Source organism: Hyperolius riggenbachi, chromosome 1, assembly GCF_040937935.1.
Source record: "Hyperolius riggenbachi isolate aHypRig1 chromosome 1, aHypRig1.pri, whole genome shotgun sequence".
Classification (NCBI taxonomy): domain Eukaryota; kingdom Metazoa; phylum Chordata; class Amphibia; order Anura; family Hyperoliidae; genus Hyperolius; species Hyperolius riggenbachi.
In genome coordinates, this window is record NC_090646.1 from 286401592 (window position 1) to 286422567 (window position 20976).

A 20976-nucleotide genomic window follows, 5' to 3' on the forward strand; every position below is an offset into this window, starting at 1 on the left:
CCGATGTTACTCCACCCACCCATCCCCACCAAAACACCCCCCCCCCCCGCCGGAAGCTCCGTGTGACTCCTATAGGTTGTTGTCGCTAGTCCGCATACACGCGGACTAGCGACAGTTGCGGCGAAGTTGCGGCGCCAACTGTCGCCAGGCGATTGACCGCGCCAATCACCTGGCGACTGCAGCGATGAGCGACTGTTCGGGGTGCCATACTCACGGGCGACTTGTCGCCGCAACATGCGCGTGCCACGTGGTTGCGGCAACAATTGTAGCCCGTGAGTATGGGCCATAAGAGTGGAGAATTTAAATGCATTGTCACCTGGAGCCTTGGGATGTCGTGATTGCCTATTTGCCAAGACTGAGAGGTTTCACGAGTTTAAGGGGGCATAATAGCGCATAGTCCATCTGGGGGTTAGCTCATGCAAATATAGAACAAGTACAAAACTATAAAGATACAGTAAACAAAATGCAGTAGGGTTAGCCATCAATCTAACTGAAACCCTCCTTATTCAATCCTTATTAACCTCTTCACAACCGCCTAACGCCGATGGGTGGTGGGAGGGTGGCGCCAGGATCGCCCAATGCCGATTGGCACGGATTAGCAGGGAATGCATGCACACGTTCCCTGCCATGACGCAGAGTGAGGATCAATAAACAGCCTGCCAGTAACAGCCTGCCAGCTGCGATCGGAGCTGGCAGGCTGTTAGACAAAAGAAAAAAGCCATTATTTGTAAAGCACTGCGATCTAGCGCAGTGCTGTACAAGGGACAGCCCTGTCACTTAACTGTCCCTCTGGTGGGCTCACAATCTACTCACATACATAAACAAATGCCTATGTATGTGTATGTGTATTGTATTGTATGGATCACAGTGTAGGGCCAATTTTGGGGGAAAGGGAGAGGGAATAAAAAAAACATTTTTTTTTTTTTATTTAAAAAAAACTGACACTAGCAGCAGCAATCAGAGACCTCCAAAAGACAGCTCTTTTGGTGAGAAGAAAAGGAGGTAAGATTAATTTGGCTTCTAAGTTGTATGGATGAGCATTAATCTGTTAAAGCTGCAGAATGCTGAATTGTGAAACATTGCCTGGTCACTAGGGGGGTACAAGCCTTTGGTGCTCAAGTGGTTAAGGCTGCATTGTTCCACTTTCTTCTACTGCCACTTTATCGTATGCTGTTCCTCCTGCCTTCACTATAACAGTACATGACACTCAGCTGTAGCCAAGGAACACATCTGTGTAAACACATGCCCAGAACTCCATCACATTTATAAGGGATTGAATCCATATGCATATGGAGGACAGCTATTATGTATATCCACCTTTAATATTACTAGGTAATGTATAATGGATTAATATAAAAGAGATCTGGCAATTTGCCAATGTGTCTCAAATATGACAGCTGACGTCTTAAAGGACCACTATTTTAAAATTTAAAATACATGTAAACATATACAAATAAGAAGTATGTTTCTTCCAGAGTAAATGAGCCATAAATTACTTTTCGCCTATGCTGCTGTTACTTACAGTAGGCAGTAGAATCTGACAGAACCGACAGTGTTTGGACTAGTGCATTCTCAGCAAGGCTTTTATTCTGTACAAAGACCTTCCCTGAAAAAGATTTCTACAATATGTTGACCAGCCTCCCTGCTCGCTGCACAATTCTTTGACAGTTGGACAGAATAACTGGCATTTACAAATAGCTTTTGAAATGAAATACAACCTGAGAATACCCTATGAAAAGATGGACTAGTCCAAATCCTGTTGGTTCTGTCAGATTTCTACTAACTTCTGTAAGTGACAGTAACATAGGAGAAAAGTAATTTATGACTCATTTTACTCTGGGAGAAATGTACTTCTTATTTGTATGTGTTTGCATGTATTTCAAATTTTAAGATTTTTGCGATTTCTCTGTTGTTACGGAATCTGCCTCCTTTAACTTTTCATATTTCCTCCTGGATCAGAAAACTGAAACATGAATTTCATATTAATATTGTAGTTTAAAAAAATTACATAAGTATTGCAAGAAAGATTTCTCTTTATAAAAGATGCCAGTGAAACCAGCATAATTTGTTTGTTTCATATTTTCATCATTAAGGCTGGATTCACAGTGGTCAGATGCATAATGCACGCGTTATAAGGGTGAACCACAATGGAGACTAAACAAACAAACACAGAACATTTATATCGCGCTTTTCTCCTGGCGGACTAAAAGCGCCACGGCTGCAGCCACTAGGACACGCTCTATAGGCAGTTGCAGTGTTAGGGAGACTTGCCCAAGGTCGCCTACTGAATAGGTGCTGGCTTACTGAACAGGCAGAGCCAAGATTCGAACCCAGGTCTCCTGTGTCAGAGGCAGAGCCCTTAACCATTACACTATCCAGCCACATAGCCTTTATACAAAGCCTGCATGCAGTGAGTTAAGGCCTGTATCCACCATGTGATTTTTCTCGACGACCAATGATTGTTTTTGGGCGACGAACGTGCATTTCCGCATTCTCGCTACATGGATACAGGCGTGCGATCACATTAACAACATTTAGCGACACAAGGCAATATCGGTGGACCCATCGGGTGGTGAATACTCAGCTTTAGTATAATGTGATTTATTACAATGCAGAGATGGGAACAGGCCCATAGAATTGTATGGGCAGTAAGTTGACATACAAAATTTATTATGAGCACTGTGAACGTAGCCTTAACCTCCTTGCCGGTTATCCCGAGCTCAGCTCGGGGTAACCTGCGTAGGAAGATTTCTCAGGCCCCGCTGGGCCGATTTGCATAATTTTTTTTTTTTTGTTACATGCAGCTAGCACTTTGCTAGCTGCTTGTAACATTCGATCGCTGCCGCTTGTCGCCAATCCGCCGCTACCCGCCGCGCCGCCCCCCCCCCCTCCAGACCCCTTGCGCAGCCTGGCCAATCAGTGCCAGGCAGCGCTGAGGGGTGGATCGGGATTCCCTCTGACGTCCCGACGTCAATGACGTCATCCCGTCCCGTCGCCATGGCGACCAGGGAAGCCCAGCAGGAAATCCCGTTCTCAACGGGATTTCCTGCCTACTCTGATCGCCGGAAACTCCATGCAAAACACAGTTCATCTTCTGACTAACAAATATAGATTTCAAAAATAGCTCCTTCTTTGGCATCAGCAGCTCTTCCCATCTCATCACAGCTCTATGTGATGCTGCAGTATACAGATCAGGAAAGCAGAGCCAGAAGGCTGCAGGCTTGGGCTTGAAAAGACATCAGAAAAGACAGACTCCGCTATAATGATTCCTGAGCAAAACCAGACTGACTGTTCAGTCGGGGATTTTATCAGGGCTGTTAAAAGCAGACTGAGCAGTGAAGGATGAAACTGAGAGCAGGGTAGGCGTTTTCTCTAATGTTCCCACTGATGTATATGGTAAATACATGAGGGTGTTTCATCTCTGGTACACTTTAAAGGGAATCTTAAGTCAACTATAAAAAATGAGATTTACTCACCTGGGGCTTCCCTCAGCCCCCAGCAGCCGATCGGTGCCCTCGCAGCCCCGCTCTGACGCTCCAGGACCCGCCGACGAACACTTCCGGTTTGGCAGGCACCGGCCGACAGGCATGGGAACGCGAGTGATTCTTCGCGTTCCCAGCCTGTATATCGCCCCCTATGCTGCTATTGCGACAAGCTGACTTAAGTTTCACTTTAAGTGAACCTGCTATACAGTAATTGGAAAATATATGTATTATAACTGAGGATTTTTTTCCCCCCCAAGCCCTAGAATTGTTACAGATGATCAACATGAAGACCCATTCAGATCCAAAAGATGTTCTGAGGACTCCACGGACTTGTACAGCTCACAGTTTGAAAATATACTGGACAACACCTCTTTATACTATAGTGTGGAGTCACTTGACACTTTATACTATGAACCAGATAGCTTTTTTAGCTTTGAGATGCCACTAACACCAATGATTCAGCAGCGAATTAAGGAAAGTAGTCATTACTTAGAGAAGAGCACAGGTGAGAGCGACCAAGAGTTCCTCAAAGTGGACCCGGGCAGTGGAATAACAATAGGATACTGCAATGATATCATTAATGGCTTGGATGATGTCACAGGAATAGAATTTGATAAAACAAGTGAAGAGCTGGAACTCTCAAGAAGGTAAGACTGGGTTTTTATGACCTTTGATGTTTTGACAACAATATTATGCTTTTAGCCTTCGGCCAGGACAGTAATTTAATGCAATGTGGAAATGTTTTATTCACTAGTATCCTCAGTAATATAATTTTTGTTGGTCAGCCAAGCATATGATTCAAGCTGGATTACTTCAATCCACAAAAGATTATGGTTCATTCACACTAGGACTGTGCAGTGCTTCGTAGCATATACTGCAACTGCATTGTCACTATGGATGGTTCATGAGATACTAATAATTCCAAGTGTATGCAGTATTATGCACATTTTCAATGCAAATGTATGTAGCTTGAAAGTGCACCAATCAAATGCTACCTTGGCAGAATTTGATTAGTTAATTTTCAAGATTGAAACATTTGCATATAAAATTTGCATAATACTACATCCATTCGGAATTAATTGCACATCATTCCCTATCCCGAACATCCACTGTTTCTACTAAGATTGGTGCACACACCAATCAGCTATTGGAAGTAAAAGTTAAAGCTTTTTCTGCCCAAGTGATTCTGGCAGCAGTTAATGACGTGACACGAGTTGTGTGTGGAATGTTAAAGTTCACTCTGTAAGGCCCCAGAAAACGCAAATGCAAGCGGTTTGCGTTTTTGGGCATGGTTTTTTACCCCCTCCCGGCGCACAGTGGAGCGATGCATTTTTGTAAAAAGCACATTTCTAAGCGCTTTTTTCAGAGCGGTTTTGTAATTCACTCCCTGACGCAAATCAGGAAGTGAACTCTTTGACCTGGAAAAAGAATAAATACAATGTATTTATTCTTAAAAACACAATTGCTGCACAAAGCGATTTTGTGTGCGGTGTGCGTTTTTCCTATACCTACCATTGTAGCAAAAACGCCTCAAAAATGGCACAGGCACTGATTTGCTGAGCGGATCGCAAAAAAAAACTGCTCAGCTGTGAACTCTCTCATAGGGAATCATTGCACAAGCATTTTGTGGGGGATTTTGATAATCGTCTGCACTTGAAAAAAGGCGGAAAACGCCCCTAGTGTAAACAGGCCCTTATTGTGTTGTAGTGCTCGCATTGCTAGCATCCAGGGCTCTGTGGAGTCGGTACAAAAATCCTCCGACTCCTCAGTTTAGGATTCCAGGATTCCGACTCCTCTAACTTGCACATTACAATCTTGTTGATTGAAAGTATGTAACATGAAATTCGTAACTGCCAACGCTTAGGAATTTTAAAAAAACTGAAGTGAGAAGGATATGGAGACTGCCATATTTATTCCCTTTAGTCATAGACTAAAACTAGTCCTTGGTAAGAGTACTTGTAAAAGGTACAGACCGGAACAAAGAACATCTATCAGGCCCTAGGCAATGTAACTGTGGGTACATGCAAGAGTGATGTGCAGATACTCTGCAGGGGAATAAGGAGATTCTTCCTCTATTACACATTCTTCATGCACAATCTGAACGGACCAGGTTTATGGGTGATAGACAACACCTCTGTGTTCAATGTGCACAACATTCTCAGTGGATTCTATGCAGCTCTGTGGAGAGTGCATATGTAGAGTATAGTACTACTGTGTAACAAAGTAAACCTGAGACAGATGAAATTAAAATTTTATAGATACCTGGGGCTTCCTCCAGCCCCCTTCAGGCTAATCAGTCCCTTGCTGTCCTCCTCCACCACCTGGATCTTCTGCTATGAGTCCAGGAACTTGAGCCAGTCTGGCGTAGTGCGCATGCACACACTCCGCCGCCGGGAGCGTACTACACCTGCGCAGCACTATTGCGCAGGTGCAGAACGCTCCTGGCTGTGGAAGCGGCATGTGGCCGGACTGCGCTGACTGGCTGAATTACCAGGACTCATAGCAGAAGATTCAGATGGTGGAGGTGGACAGTGAGGGACTGATTAGCCTGAAGGGGGCTGGAAGAAGCCCCAGGTATGTATAAAACTTTTATTTTCATCCTTCTCAGGTACCATTTAATTCGTAGTCACCAAACCAAATTTTAACAACATATCAAATTATTTGATTTCATGAGCAAAGAGTACATATGTATGTACATTTGTATAAATCAGAATCAACGCAGAATTATTTCCATCTCATTGACCATCTCTATTAGTGACACGGCTACACATCAGGCTTTATTCTTACAGCATAGATTTAGTTATTTAGTATATATAAAAGATTCATGTGTACACTTCATATATACAGTCACAATCAGATAGGTATATCTGACTTTAAAAATACGGGGACTGCTTTATTGAAGCAGCACAAGTAACTAATTTTGATTGGTTTATTTCATTTTTGTGGACTAAGCACAGCTATTACTGTATGTATAAATTATTTATGATGACTATTATCTGAGAAATAGAACATTTTATCATATTTTCTATTTTAATTCCAGTTTAAATTCATTAGGAGTCGGAGTCAGTGCATTTTTTCCCGACTCCGACTCCAGGCACCTAAAATTGCTCCGACTCTGACTCCACAGCCCTGCTGGCATCTGGTAAATTATGTTCTACAAAGACTGGTACTACCACTATGATGCTCCCAAATGCTGTTCCACATTGTGTGTGAAATACATTCTTTGAAAGCACAAGTGATCATTTTTCTGCGGCTATGTGACCATTAATTGCTGTTCCTCACTACTTGGCACAGTATTGTTTCATAAATTTGATAGAACATCATTTTTATTTTCTTCATGCAAGAATAATTAACTATTCAGAGCAGTGACATCATTTTCTATATCTGCACTAGTTGATGGACTGGCAGTGGCTTTGACCCAGTTTGCAGAAAATCAAGGTACACAAACTGAAATAGTGTTGCTATAAATCACAGCAATCTAGGGGCATTGCTTATTTCGCAACTTAAATGGATATTCATTGAAGTTATTAGTGAGCATTTAATGTATTTGGACAGCCATTAACTAATTTCTTATGCAATCTACAGCAGGCCACTTTTTTTCTTTTGGACTCTGCATTTGTTCGTCTGTTGATGATCATGCAACCTGCATTATTTTTTTCAGAAAACTGATGTGCTGCATTCATCCCATAGAATGGCATACATCCACTTCTGAGTGCAGTGGGCACTGTCCCTGACTCTCAGATAATACAAGTGTATTCCTATTATTATGCCCTAATACAAGTGTATTCCTATTATACCAATACACTGCCCCTCTGGTCAGTATGATCTGAGCCCAAAGCTGTACTTGGTAGTTTGAGATGCATCTATCTGAGATGTGACTAGGTGTTTGCTTCTTTTGCTGTGTAACTATGGATTTCTGATCTATCAAGTAGAACTCACAAATAAAGACTTGGCTCAAAAGACACCCATGTGTATCCACTCCACTGTCTACCAAAACTTAAAATTATAATTTAAGTGGTCTGACCCTTTAAAAAAAAATTCTTGCCGAAACCTTGTCTTTCCGGCTGGTTTCACACTGTGGCATTGTATTACATTACATTATAATGTACACCTCGCATGCCAATGCAAATGTTATTGGTTTTGCTATGTCAGGCAGGCAAAGAAGCAGCAGACTAATGCACCTTGGCAAACATGTGAGTCAACGTGTGATTCTACCAATGCACTGGATGTTTTGTGTTTTTACTGGAATGAGTTGCATTACAATGTAGCTGATGAGGTGTGAACTGTATGAGTTGTATGAGTTTTTTTTTCTGTGGCCTAGTTCACACATAAACGGTGTACATTTCTGGTCCAGTCCTGTATTGTCAGTTTTGTATCCGATTTCTATGGATGTGTTTACACACAAAAGGTGTACAGTTCCAGTCCTGGTGTACCGTTGCAGTCCTGTGAGGTAAAACTGATAGAATACTAATGCTAAACAGACAGGACTGGACTGGACCGGAAATGTACAGATTTATGATTATACCAAGTCTTACTGATGCCTTGCTTGAATTTATTGCCACGTGCTGAAGATTACTGGTGACTGAAATGAAATGGAAAGGTAACCTTCAGAAAAATTCAACTAAAACATGGCTTGCACAACAAGGGGAAAATGGTGTTCTCCCCAGAATTTTTTTTCCAGCCGGGTGGCGTAAAGAAGTAGCTGGGTGGGGGATCATGCTGGGTGCTACTAGGTGGTGAAAGGATCACACGGTGGGGCTAGGAATCGGGCTGGGGGCTATTTGGTGGGGAGAGAGAGAGAGAGAGTGTGTGTGTGTGTGTCCGTCCACACGGGTGAAGGGCTGGGGGATCACTCTGGGTGCTACTGGTCTGGGAAGGGAGGTGCTACTGGGTGTGAGAAAAGGGGTTAACATTGGCTGCTATTAATAGAGGAAGGGTGTGTGTGTGTGGTGGTGGTGGTGGTGGGGGGGGGGGTCTCGCACAGAGTGATGCTTTAGGAGAGGTGCATTCTTAGTCAGGGTGCTGCTGGTGGATAGGACCCCTATCCTGCAGCACCACTCTGAGAATGTCCCTCTCCAACAGCATTGCATCTGTGTGAGACCACTTCCCCTTCCTCCATTAGCAGCAGCCAGTGTGAACCCCCTTCCTCACCCCATATAGCACGTTGAGCAGGGGGTTGATCTCTGGTTCAGTGCTCATTTGTACCCGTGTGCAGCCTCGTACCTAACCTGGGATCTATTCTTAATTCAGCAGCGAAACAGCACAGGCTCACACTCCCCACCAGTCGAGAGGGACATGAGTGCAGCAGATGCAGACACACAGCGGTTGGCAGCAGGGCGAGTAATTCTTACATGTACTTGATGATAGGGAGGAGAGGCACATGCCTGAAAGAAGAGGGCATTGCATCCTTTCCAAACTTCTGCTCCTTGCTCCCGTGTCGGCTGTAATTTCACCCGAGCTTTCCTCGCCCCTCCACACTAGTGACAGGAGCTGGAGAGGAGGGTGGGAATAGCATCCCTGAATGACTGGGCCAGCTACAATGACACAGCCCCTGCCCACTGCAATGAATCAAGAGGTGGAAAGTCATTGTGCCACAGACCAGGGCAAGTGGCAGCTGGGCGGTGGACAAAATCAGCCAAGGGCCACAGAGAAGGGGTAAATTCTAAGCTGTCGCCTCTTGCCAATGCACTCCACACTGCTCTCCATTTTCCCCACACTTCTGCCTTCACAATGGAAGTTCTGGTCTAAAAGGTTTAAGTATGGGGAAGATGGAGAGCAGCATTGAGTGCATCAGTGAGAGATTGCAGCTTGGGTGAGTTAACACCCTCTGCATTGCCCTTGCACACTTGTGACAATTTTGTTAGCTTTTTGTGAAATAAATCTTGCTTATCCCTAATTAAACAATAAACGGAATCCACTAACCAGCACTCTCAACCAACCAGCACAAATCGCCTTCAGTACTCAAAGTGGTGAATAAATATATACAAGTTAAGAATTGCCTTTGGAGAAGGAGTTACATGTGCTGAGCATTCACTGCTGGGAACTTAACCATTGAACAGACAGTGGTCTGTGTTCTATTGACCTGGAATAATGTTGTAAATTACAGTATTTGAAAGAAATGTCAGGAAGAGCGAAAGAAGAGTCTATATTATTCCAGGAGAGGGCGAGTTCCCATTCTGTTTAGCAAATAAAACAATTACTAAAAGTAGAAAAGATAATGACTTCTAACTCAATCTGCTTCTTTGGGCTCCAGGGCGTCTGTATGCCTTTCTGTCAGTGGCCTGTTGTGTCAGGGCAATCCACCTAATAAGTAAGTTGTGAGCGCTTCCTGGCTTTTTATATTACTTTTCCAGCCGTGATCACATGCATTTCATTATGAGGACTACTATTAACCTGTAGGACATAATCATACCATGTAACCATGTAGCTTGCTCAGAATTGTTTTTAACCCACGTTTTATAATATCGTTTTCTCAGTTGTGCTGATTTTTCTGGTATAAGTAGGCTGCCTAAAAAAATTAGTTGTTCCTTTGCTAGTTGCTACTTCTGTCCTACAAGAGTAAAATGCATCCTTTTAGATCTGCATGCCACCCATAGTCCTTCTGATTCTCTGTATCAGTCTCCCTGTGCACATCTAAAGGGTTACAGGGAAGTCTTTATGAATGTGCCTTGCTATTGAAACTCACGTTTTGTTTATTTTCTGATGTCTCACTCGGCTGTACAACCAATGGGGTGAGTAATTTGATGGGGTGGCTCCTCTTATTGGCTGTCTCCTTTGCCTTTCCATTTTACTAGCTGATTGTTAGTTATAAGTACTGAACATCTCAGAATGCTCTAATCTTTGTAAATTTTATTTATTGAAGTATTTCCTGCACGAGTTGGTAATTTACCTCACTATTCTGTAGTTTGTTTTTTTTCCATGTGATAACAGACTTGGTGAATTGACATTTAACAAACTGTTAAAATCAGCTGTTTTCTGCATTACCAAATATGGTAATGCTTAGTAAATTGAAGCCTTTCTGTGAAAAGTTGAAATATCATAGTTTGGAATTTTATAAACCTACAATTCAAATTTAGGGTGATAATAAGAACAAAATTCCTTAATTTGGCTGCTCACTACTACTAATCTCTGTGTGAATTGATAGATACTATTCTTATTTAGTATTTATATAGCGCTGACATCTTATGCAGCGCTGTACAGAGTATATTGTCTTGTCACGAACTGTCCCTCAGATGAGCGTGCAATCTAATCCTTACCATAATCCCATGTCCATGTACAGTATGTATCGTGTAGTGTATATATTGTAGTTTGAGGCCAATTTAGGAAGCCAATTAACTTATCTGTATGTTTTTGGGATGTGGGAGGAAACCGGAGTGCCTTGAGGATCCCACGCAGACACGGGGAGAACATACAAACTCCTTGCAAAAGTTGACCTGGCTGGGATTCAATCCCAGCGTTGCAAGGTGAGAGTGCTAACCACTACTCCACCGTGCTGCCAAATGCTGCTGGGATACAAAACAATTTCAATATTGGTGCACAAAAAGAAAGAAAAAGAGCTATATTGAATTTTAATCATATAAAATGTAATAAATAATTATTTGATTCAATAACTATTATTCTAAATTTGTATACAATACTATTAAAAATGCAAAATTATGCATCCAATTATTTAATATTGTAGCCATTTCTCGGATGATTTTTTTTCTGTTATTGCAGCTTAAAGGATACCACAGCCCACAGGCTGTGGTAAAACAAATGCTGCACTGTGTAGGGGAAGAAAATCACATACTCACCGCTTCCCTCGCTCCCTGCCTTCAGCCCCCGGTCTTCTCCCACAGCTGCCGGTACCGGCTGACTCTTCTGACCCCTGACCCAGACATACTGCGCTGAGCATGCGCAGTATTTCCTGTAATCTGTAACACTCCCCCGCCTCCTCCCTGCCCAGCGTGTGCGCTCCACTTTAAAGCTTGCGTGACATGCTAGCTGGAGTTGCGCTGGGAGCGGCGATTTGGAGAGAGAGCGGAGGGGGAGTGAGTTGGGATGGACGGGGGAAGTGGGCACTTTCAATAATATTAAGTGCCCACTTCCCCCGTCCATCCCAACTCACTCCCCCTCCGCTCTCTCCTTTTAATAAAGCTAAAAGTCTGTAGTTCAACTTCATCTGAGCTGTTTCATTTAAAATTCATTGTGGTAATGTACAGAACCAAAAATAGAAAAAAGTTGTCTCTGTCCAAATATTTATGGACTTAACTGTAGATGCATCCTTGGCTGTAGCTGTGGGACACATACTGTATATGCACTGTTTGTGCACCACAGTATTAATCCTCGATCAAGCTCAATCCTGGCAGGCTATACTGGTTGAGTGTGTGTATGTAGCTTTAGGATGTAAGCTTGCACACCGTTATCTCTTATTTCATGAATGATGAGAATATTAGTGCTTGTATACTTGCAGACAGTCTCCGTGAAGTTTTATAAGATTCCGGTATGTGGTTTCTTAGCTTAGATCACTATTAAGGTTCACTCTGAGGAAGAGCGTAGAGGTACGGACACTGGTGAATGACCGTTTAAAGAACACGATGTACAGATCGTGAAGATTTCAGACTTGCACACTTTTAAAGTTCAGCATAATAACACATGAAATAGGAATATCTCATGTTTTAGGAAGTTGAACTTTGGTTGCAGTACTTGAGTTTTTGGTATTTGTGGGACATTCTCAGTTCTGTGACAGTATAATGCATTCCCTGTCATAGCAAGCTGCTAAAGTATTATTCTCCAAACGCAGTGTGCTGATCGGTTCAAGCAATTCATATACATGCATTATTTTCACTAAAAGTGGAGATAGCATCTACAAATAGAATGCTAATTGTTTCCTATTAACAGCTGCAGCACTATGCTGTATTATCATAAGGCTACTCTTTTATTAGTTGTTGTGGAGAACTGAATATAAGTATGTTGTGCAGAAGTATTGTAGTTAGTCATTAAAGATGTATTGTTGATTTCAAATTTGCTGTATTAATAATATGCACTGGCATTTTACCTACAAGCCACACTTTGAAGTACTCATGACCAGAATGTACCTAGCCATGGCTACTGTGCACACCCAGGCACACCCAGGCAGGAGAGCGGAGAGAACAGAGCATGTGCAACTCCTTTGATGAATGGAGGGCAGAGCAGCGCAACGATTGGGGCCCATACAAAGAGGACCACCAGGTAGTATCAGGACACCTCTCTACACATGCTAGCATGTATTAGTTCATAATTTATAATGTCAGTTCAGGTGTACTTTAAGCATTCTTAACCACCTCCCGACCGCCTAACGTCGATGGGCGGTGGGAGGGGGCGTCGCCAGGACCGCGTAACGCCGATTGGCGTCAAGTCTTGGAGGCGCGGATTAGCAGGGAATGCGCACGCGTTTCCTGCTGCTGCACAGAGCAGGGATCCGTGATCAGCCTACCAGCCGCGATCGGAGCTGGCAGGCTGTTAGAAACTGAAAAAATTTTTTTTGGTGTACAGCGCTGCGATCTAGAGCATCATTGTACAAGGGACAGCCCTGTCACTTACCTGTCCCTCTGATGGGTTCACAGTCTAATCACTTACATAGGCTGATGCCTATGTATGTGTAGTGTATTGTATGGATCGCAGTCTAGGGCCAATTTAGGGGGAAGGGATGGGGGATACAAATGTTTACAAAAAACATTTTTAATTCAAAAAAAAAAAAAAAAAGACGGTAGCAGGAGCAGCAATCAGAGACCTACAAAACACAGCTCTATTAGTGAGAAGAAAAGGAGGTAAGATCCATTTCGCTGCTAAGTTGTATGGCTGAGCAATAAACTGTTAAAACTGCAGAGTGCTGAGTTGTTGTAAAAATCGCCTGGTCACTAGGGGGTATAAACCTGTGGTCCTCAAGAGGTTAAATAGTACCTGAAGTGTGTGTGCAGGGGGGGGGGGGATACCTCAGTTTAGGGAAGCCTCTGCATAGTCCAGAGGCTTTTCCAATCTCCTTACACCCTCTGTTACTCCTGCACTGGGACGGGGACTGGGTCGACTATTGCTCCATGTTTGAGCGTGGCTGCAGTGGCCAGGCGGACAGTGGACTGTGGTAGGGAAAGTCAAACCCAGCACTGAGGAGAAATGTCACATTAATATAACTGGACTCACAGAACAGTAATTCTGAGTATCAGAACATTGCACTCTGGCATTTAGGTATGAAGGATTATTATTGAAAGAGAGTTCACCAAACATGCTGAAAAGAGGCAGTTTTATTAAATTCACTAATAATGAGTGAGATGAGGAACAGTCTCTTTTTCGCTGTGGTTTATGCATAGCATGACAGCAGTATACCTCCTATTCGTAAATCTACAGAGAAGTGAAAATAATTAATAGATATGGCTTGCAATTTTACTTTCCGGAACTCATAATTCTTCTTATCTGGTCTGTAACTATGGCTATATGAACTTATAATGGGTCAAACAAAGTTTAAATGTTTTGTGTATTCAAAACTACAATTTATAGTTATGCATAAGATTGTAACTGTACAAACAGTTCACAACACAACCTAGATGCACATACAGTACCATTCAACGTTTTGGACACATTGTCTTAAGCTGGCCATACACTTATAGATTGCTACTTGATATGGCAAAATGATCGATTGCTTCACTGAAAGGAATTGATTCAAAAAGGAATCGATTTCTATCACACAATGGACATAATTTTTTGTAGATTCCAGCAGAAATTATATTGAAAATCAAACTGTAGCATTGTAGTGTTTAATGCAGTGCAACACTAATGGTCATTGGCTCCTGCCCCACCCAAATTGACCTAGATCTTCTGCCCTGTACAATCTATGCTTTTCATCAATTTTTGGTCAAAATCGTCAGTCGATCGATCTGACTTTTGGGAAAAACTATTCCCTGCAGATCAATTAATTTTGCAGAGAATTGAACAGGGAAATATATGTGTATGGGCCCCTTTATTCAGTGGTTTTACTTATTTATTTTTTCTATTAATTTCAAAATTGTGGATTAATATCGAATATCCAACAGCTGGATTTTGTTCCACTGAGTAAAGCAGTAACTGCAAATAGAAATTGCAGACACAATCTCTGCAGCATCTTTTTAAAGGGTGCCATAAGTGGTCAGGAATTAATGGTAGCATTTAAGAATCTGCTGGCAGACTGACAGTGATGAGGTGTGTATAGTTGATTTCCTTCCCTAACTTTTTTTCTTATGATAATATGTTAATAATTGCAAAAATTTACAATATTTTTGGAACCATAAGACAAACTTTTTTTTCTCCTCCAAAAGTGGGGGGAAAATGTCAGTGCGTCTTATGGTATATACTATGACACTATGATTTGGACCAGCGCAAATGTGTCCCCCCACAAGTGCCATCCACCGTACCACAGCGGTTACGGTCCCCATGTCCTTTTCTGTCCCATCCAGCCTCTGTTCCCATGTCCTCTTCTGTCCCTTCTTAACTCCTCTAAATACTTGCAATGAAAGTCCTGTGTTTGTTGCTCCATCTTCAGTCTGCAGGGTCACAGGAGCCGTCAGTTAGTGAAGGTGCTGCAGCTATGTCACACATTCATGTGCGACCACTGGACTGCACCAAGCAGTGTACAATTGGGCATGCCCTGCAGCTCCATCTCCGGCATCCAGACGGGAGAAGCCAATCAGGGGGCTGCTGCCTGCAATTAGACCTGCCAGTCACTGCCACTCTACTTGTTAACTGGACCCGATGGTCTCGGAGGTGGGATTATGGCTCCGTTAATGGGGCTGATGGACGTGCGGCATGCCCAATTGTACACTGCTTGGTGCAGTCCAGTGGTTGCGCATGAATGCATGATATAGCTGCAGCACCTTCACTGATTGATGGCTCCTATGACTTTGCAGGCTGAAAATGGAGCCACAAACACAGAACTTTAATTGCAAAGTACTTAGAGCAGTTGAGGGACAGAAGAGGATATATGGACGTGGGGGGAAGGGGGAGATAGAAAAGGATGGGGGGGGGGGGCAGAAGAGGGACAGAAGAGGACGTGGGGACAGAGGTGAGATAGAAGAGTGGGGGGAGGGGGGGCAGGAGAAGGATAGAAGAGGACATGCAGACGGGGGACAGAAGAGGACATGGGAACAAAAGATGACAGGGGAACAGAAGAGGACACATGGGGGCAGAGGAGGGCACAAAAGTTACAAGGGGGACATAATAATTTGGGGGAGAACATCCACAAGACGCCCCTGCACCATGGACGCACCATGTTTAGTATTTTTTCCCCCTGGAGTTTGTCCTCTAAACCTAGGTGCGTCTTATGGTCAGAAGTGTCTGGTCCGAAAAGTACAGTAATCTGCAATGTTTTAGACACTTTACAGAATAATGCAATAAATCCATATTTGGTATGACCATTCTAAGATGGTGCGTTAATTGGCAGCCATGGCCATGAAATTCTGGCTTTTTACTTGTTTTTCTTCCCTTTTTCCCTACCAATTCACCTTGTTTTCCCCCCTGAAGGTGTGCATTGTGGTCTGGTGTAGCCTGGAGCGCTGGTGCGGGTTGTGGGGATTTCAGGACCTGGAGTTGTTTTTTTCCACCTAGCCACTGCCTGGGTCCATTGTCTGTGCAGATACAGGCCTTGAGGAGTCCACCGCTACTACTAGGGTTGCCGTGGTATGACGATATAACCATGGTTTGATGCGACGCAGCGGTGAGCGCACGAACATCAGTGGAGATACAAATACTCACTTTCGCCCAGCCAGCTCTGTCGTGAGCGATGTACTGGCTGCATTCTACTTTCTGTTCTTGCATCACATTTCCCTGAAACCACACCCACTGGGCGCTATTACAAGATGATGCAAGAACAGGAAGTAGAATGAAGCCAGTACATCGTGAAGGACCTGGCTGCCGGCAAGGGAGTATCCTTGCTGCTGTGTCCCCTCTCCCCCTTCTCTCCCCCCCCCCCCCCCCCCCGGCTCTCTGTGCTGTGGCCACCTAATTCTGGCTACACCTATCTCTGGCTACCTATGCTGAAGCCACCTACTACTGGCTACACTTATACCTGGCTACCTATGCTGCGAGCACCTACTACTGGCTACACCTATCCCTGGCTACCTATGCTGCGAGCACCTACTACTGGCTACACCTATCCCTGGCTACCTTTGCTGCGATCACCTACTACTGGATACACCTATCCCTGGCTACCTATGTTGCGAGCACCTACTACTGGCTACACCTATCCCTGGCTACCTATGCTGCGAGCACCTACTACTGGCTACACCTATCCCTGGCTACCTATGCTGCAAGCACCTACTACTGGCTACACCTATCCCTGGCTACCTATGCTGCAAGCACCTACTACTGGCTACACCTATCCCTGGCTACCTATGCTGCGGTCTCCTACTACAGGCTACACCTATCCCTGGCTACCTATGCTGTGAGCACCTACTACTGGCTACACCTATCCCAGGCTTCCTATGCTGCGAGCACCTACTACTGGCTACACCTATCCCAGGCTACCTATGCTGCGGCCACCTATCCTGGCTACCTATGCTGTGGCCACCTACTATTGGCTAGACCTATCCCTGGCTACCTATGCTGCGGCCACCTACCGCTGACTACAGAGGGGGGCACCGGGTCCAAATAATTGTATAATACCGTATACCATAATGCTGTCATACTGTTATTTTTTTTGACGATTATAATACCGTGGAATTTCATACCGTTGCAACCCTAGCTACTACCCTGGAGGTTGAAACTCCACTGAGGTAGGAAGACACCACACTGATAGGTAAACCTTTTGCCTCGTTGGATGCCAGCTCCATCCATCCATCCATCCATTGAATGCTGCTGCTCCACCACAGCAGGGACACCTCTGGTTCAGCTCCTCCATAATGCCAGCCACTAAATCGGAAGGAAGGGCTACTGCAGCCGGACGCTTCTTTTACAGCCAGATTATCTTGACCAGCCATGCTGAATGCTGCCCAGTAGTCAGGACCCACCACAAAAATTAACACTATTGCACATTTTGAACTGGAACACCTTGGCCAGCACTGCCAGATGCCAGATGTCCGCAATCGGGATTATCAGCAGTGTCCGCTATCACCGCAGGTTTCTTTCATGAAGAAATGGGCCATCACTGCTGAACCTTCATACTCCCCCTGCTTCACCCCCTCCCCCCATTGTCTCCGTAGGGGTGACCGATGATAGCCAAGTGCGACTGGTGGTGCCGTAGTATGGCAGCTTCGGCTCTTTGCTTTCAGACATTATCCCCCCCCCCCCCCCATCCTTCCAGAACCTGTATGGGCCAAAACCAATTCCGGGTACAACCCCCTGTGTGTACTTTGCAAAATAAATTATTCTGATTCTTTGGCTCCTTTTACGCATAGAGCAGAGTGTTGCATCGCAGTGTGGGACTCTCCCGCGCCGCAGCACGTCACAGTGACCATTAGTCTTTATGAGATTGGCCACAGTACCCACTGTGCTACGGAAGTGCTTTGATCAATGCAGAGGTAACGTAGACTCTGCAGTATGTTGCCGAGTGGTACCTCTCGGGGCTCGATTGCATTAGTCAATGGCATTTTATCTTTGGGGCATGAATGCGCATATCTTAAGAAATCCAGTAACATACTTGCTGTCCAGCAGGGATGACATCACTGCGCAGGAGGCAGAGCTAGGGAAAATACCCTGTGGGTGCAGTCTGCTGCAGGGTGTATAAAATACAAAATGGTGCAGTGCGATTGTACTACGGCGCATAACCTTTCTTTAGGTGCAGGACTATCTGACCTGTAATGGTGCCATGTGCAATTCTGATATAGCAATGAAAGTTTTTTTTTTTTTTTTAGAACAATTAAACTGTTTTGCATAGTGTCTGTGTTATAATACACTTTCTTTCCTTTAACAAAAAAAAGCAGACCATCCCCAGAAGAACAGCAAAACCTTAATGTGTGTATGAAGAGGAAGTTGTTTTTTTTTGTTATCCACTATTTCAGAAGAATGAGTAGTACTGTGTTTAGGGCCACTTCCCAATTCTTCTCACAGTTTTTGGATTTGGTCAGACCTTACTAGCATTACTCCCACACCCACCAGAAGCCCTGTTTCCTGTCTGTTTCAAAGGCCATTTGTGTAGAGCACAGAAGACATTACTGCTTACTGCTAGTATGGATTTTACATAGTTATTTCATAGTTATTTAGGTTGAAAAAAGACATACGTCCATCAGAGAATAAAAGTACAACACAAGCCTCCTCCCTCATATATCCCTGTTGATCCAGAGGAAGGTGAAAACCCTTACAAGGCATGGTCCAATTAGCCCCAAAAGGGAAAAAATTCCTTCCCGACTCCAGATGGCAATCAGATAAAATCCCTGAATCAACATCATTGGGCATTACCTAGTAATTGTAGCCATGGATGTCTTTCAATACAAGGAAAGCATCTAAGCCCCCTTTAAATGCAGGTATAAAATTTGCCATAACTACTTCCTGTGGCAATGCATTCCACATCGTAATCACTCTTATTGTAAAGAACCCTTTCCTAAATAAATGGCTAAAACTTTTTTCCTCCATGCGCAGATCATGTCCTCTAGTCCTTTTAAAAGGCCTAGGGAGAAAAGGCTCATCCGCCAAACTTGTATATTGCCCTCTGATGTATTTATACATGTTAATTAGATCCCCCTCTAAGGCGTCTTTTCTCTAGACTAAATAAACCCAGTTTATCTAACCTTTTGTGGTAAGCGAGACCTTCCATCCCACGTATCAATTTTGTTGCTCGTCTCTGCACCTGTTTTAAAACTGCAATATCTTTCCTGTAATGTGGTGCCCAGAACTGAATTCCATATTCCAGATGTGGCCTTACTAGAGAGTTAAACAGGGGCATTATGCTAGCATCTTGAGTTTTTATTTCCCTTTTAATGCATCCCCAAATTTTGTTAGCTTTAGCTGCTGTGGCTTGGCATTGAATACGATTATTTAACTTGTTGTCGATGAGTACTCCTAAGTCCTTCTCCAAGTTTTATGTCCCCAACTGTATTCCATTTATTTTGTGTGGTGCTAGACCATTGGTACGAACAAAATGCATGACTTTACATTTTTCCAGGGCTGTGGAGTCGGAGTCGGAGCAATTTTGGGTGCCTGGAGTCGGAGTCGGGAAAAAATGCACCGACTCCGACTCCTAATGAATTTGTAACTAATTAAAATAGAAAATATGATAAAATGTTATATTTCTCAGATAATAGTCATTAAAAATAATGTATATATACAGTAATAGCTGTGCTCAGTCCACGAAAATGAAATAAACCAATCAAAATTAGTTACTTGTGCTGCTTCAATAAAGCAGTCCCCGTATTTTTAAAGTCAGATATACATATTTGATTGTGACTGTACAGTATATATGATGTGTACACAGGAATCTCTTATATATACTAAATAACGTCTATGCTGTAAGAATAAAGCCTGATGTGTAGCCGTGTCACTAATAGAGATGGTCAATGAGATGGAAATAATTCTGCGTTGATGCTGGTTTATGCAAATGTACTTTGCTCATGAAATCAAATAATTTGATATGTTGTTAAAATTTGGTTTGGTGACTACAAATTAAAGGGTACCTGAGACTGATGAAAATAAAAGTTTTATACATACATACCTGGGGCTTCTTCCAACCCCCTTCAGGCTAATCAGTCCCTCGCTTTCCTCCTTCACCACCTGGAACTTCTGCTATGAGTCCCGGTAATTCAGCCAGTTAGAGCAGTCTGGCTACGTGCCAATTCCACAGCCAGGAGCATTCTGCATCTGCGCAATAGTGCTGCGCAGGTGTAGTACGCTCCCGGCGGCGGAGTGTGTCCATGCGCACTAAACCAGACTGGCTCAAGTACCTGGACCCATAGCAGAAGATCCAGGTGGCGGAGGAGGACAGCGAGTGACTAATTAGCCTGAAGGGGGCTGGAGGAAGCCCCAGGTATGTATAAAACTTTAATTTCATCTGTCTCAGGTTTACTTTGTTACACAGTAGTACTATACTCTACATATGCACTACCCACAGAGCTGCAGGGAATCCACTGAGAATGTTGTGCACATTGAACGGAGAGGTGTTGTCTGTCACCCATAAACCTGGTCATTGTGCATGAAGAATGTGTAATAGAGGAAGAATCTTCTCATTCCCCTGCAGAGTACCTGCACATCACTCTTACATGTACCCACAGTTACATTGCCTAGGGCCTGATAGATGTTCTTTGTTCCGGTCTGTACCTTTTACAAGTACTCTTACCAAGGACTAGTTTTAGTCTAAAGGGAATAAATATAGTAGTCTACATATCCTTCTCACTTCAGTTGTCTTGTAAAATTCCTAAGCGTTGGCAGTTAAGAGACGAATTTCACGTTACATACTGTTAATCAGCAAAATTGTAATATGCAAATTAGAGGAGTCAGAGTCGGTGGAATCCTAAACTGAGGAGTCGGAGTCGGTGGATTTTTGGACCGACTCCACAGCCCTGCATTTTTCAACATTGAA

General features: G+C 43.6%; 1 protein-coding gene across 7 annotated transcripts in view; it reads left to right on the forward strand.

The window, feature by feature from the left end:
• The window catches only part of PSD3 (pleckstrin and Sec7 domain containing 3), a 674009-nt gene that overhangs the window by 195087 nt on the left and 457946 nt on the right, over positions 1-20976 (forward strand). For all 7 annotated transcript variants that reach the window (XR_011020476.1, XM_068233673.1, XM_068233676.1 and 4 more), the window contains one exon: positions 3743-4132. Coding sequence is in view for 6 of the 7 variants with exons in the window: in XM_068233673.1 (XP_068089774.1) it covers positions 3743-4132 (390 nt within the window). In the remaining variant the exon portion in view is untranslated. The remainder of the gene's footprint in view (positions 1-3742; positions 4133-20976) is intronic.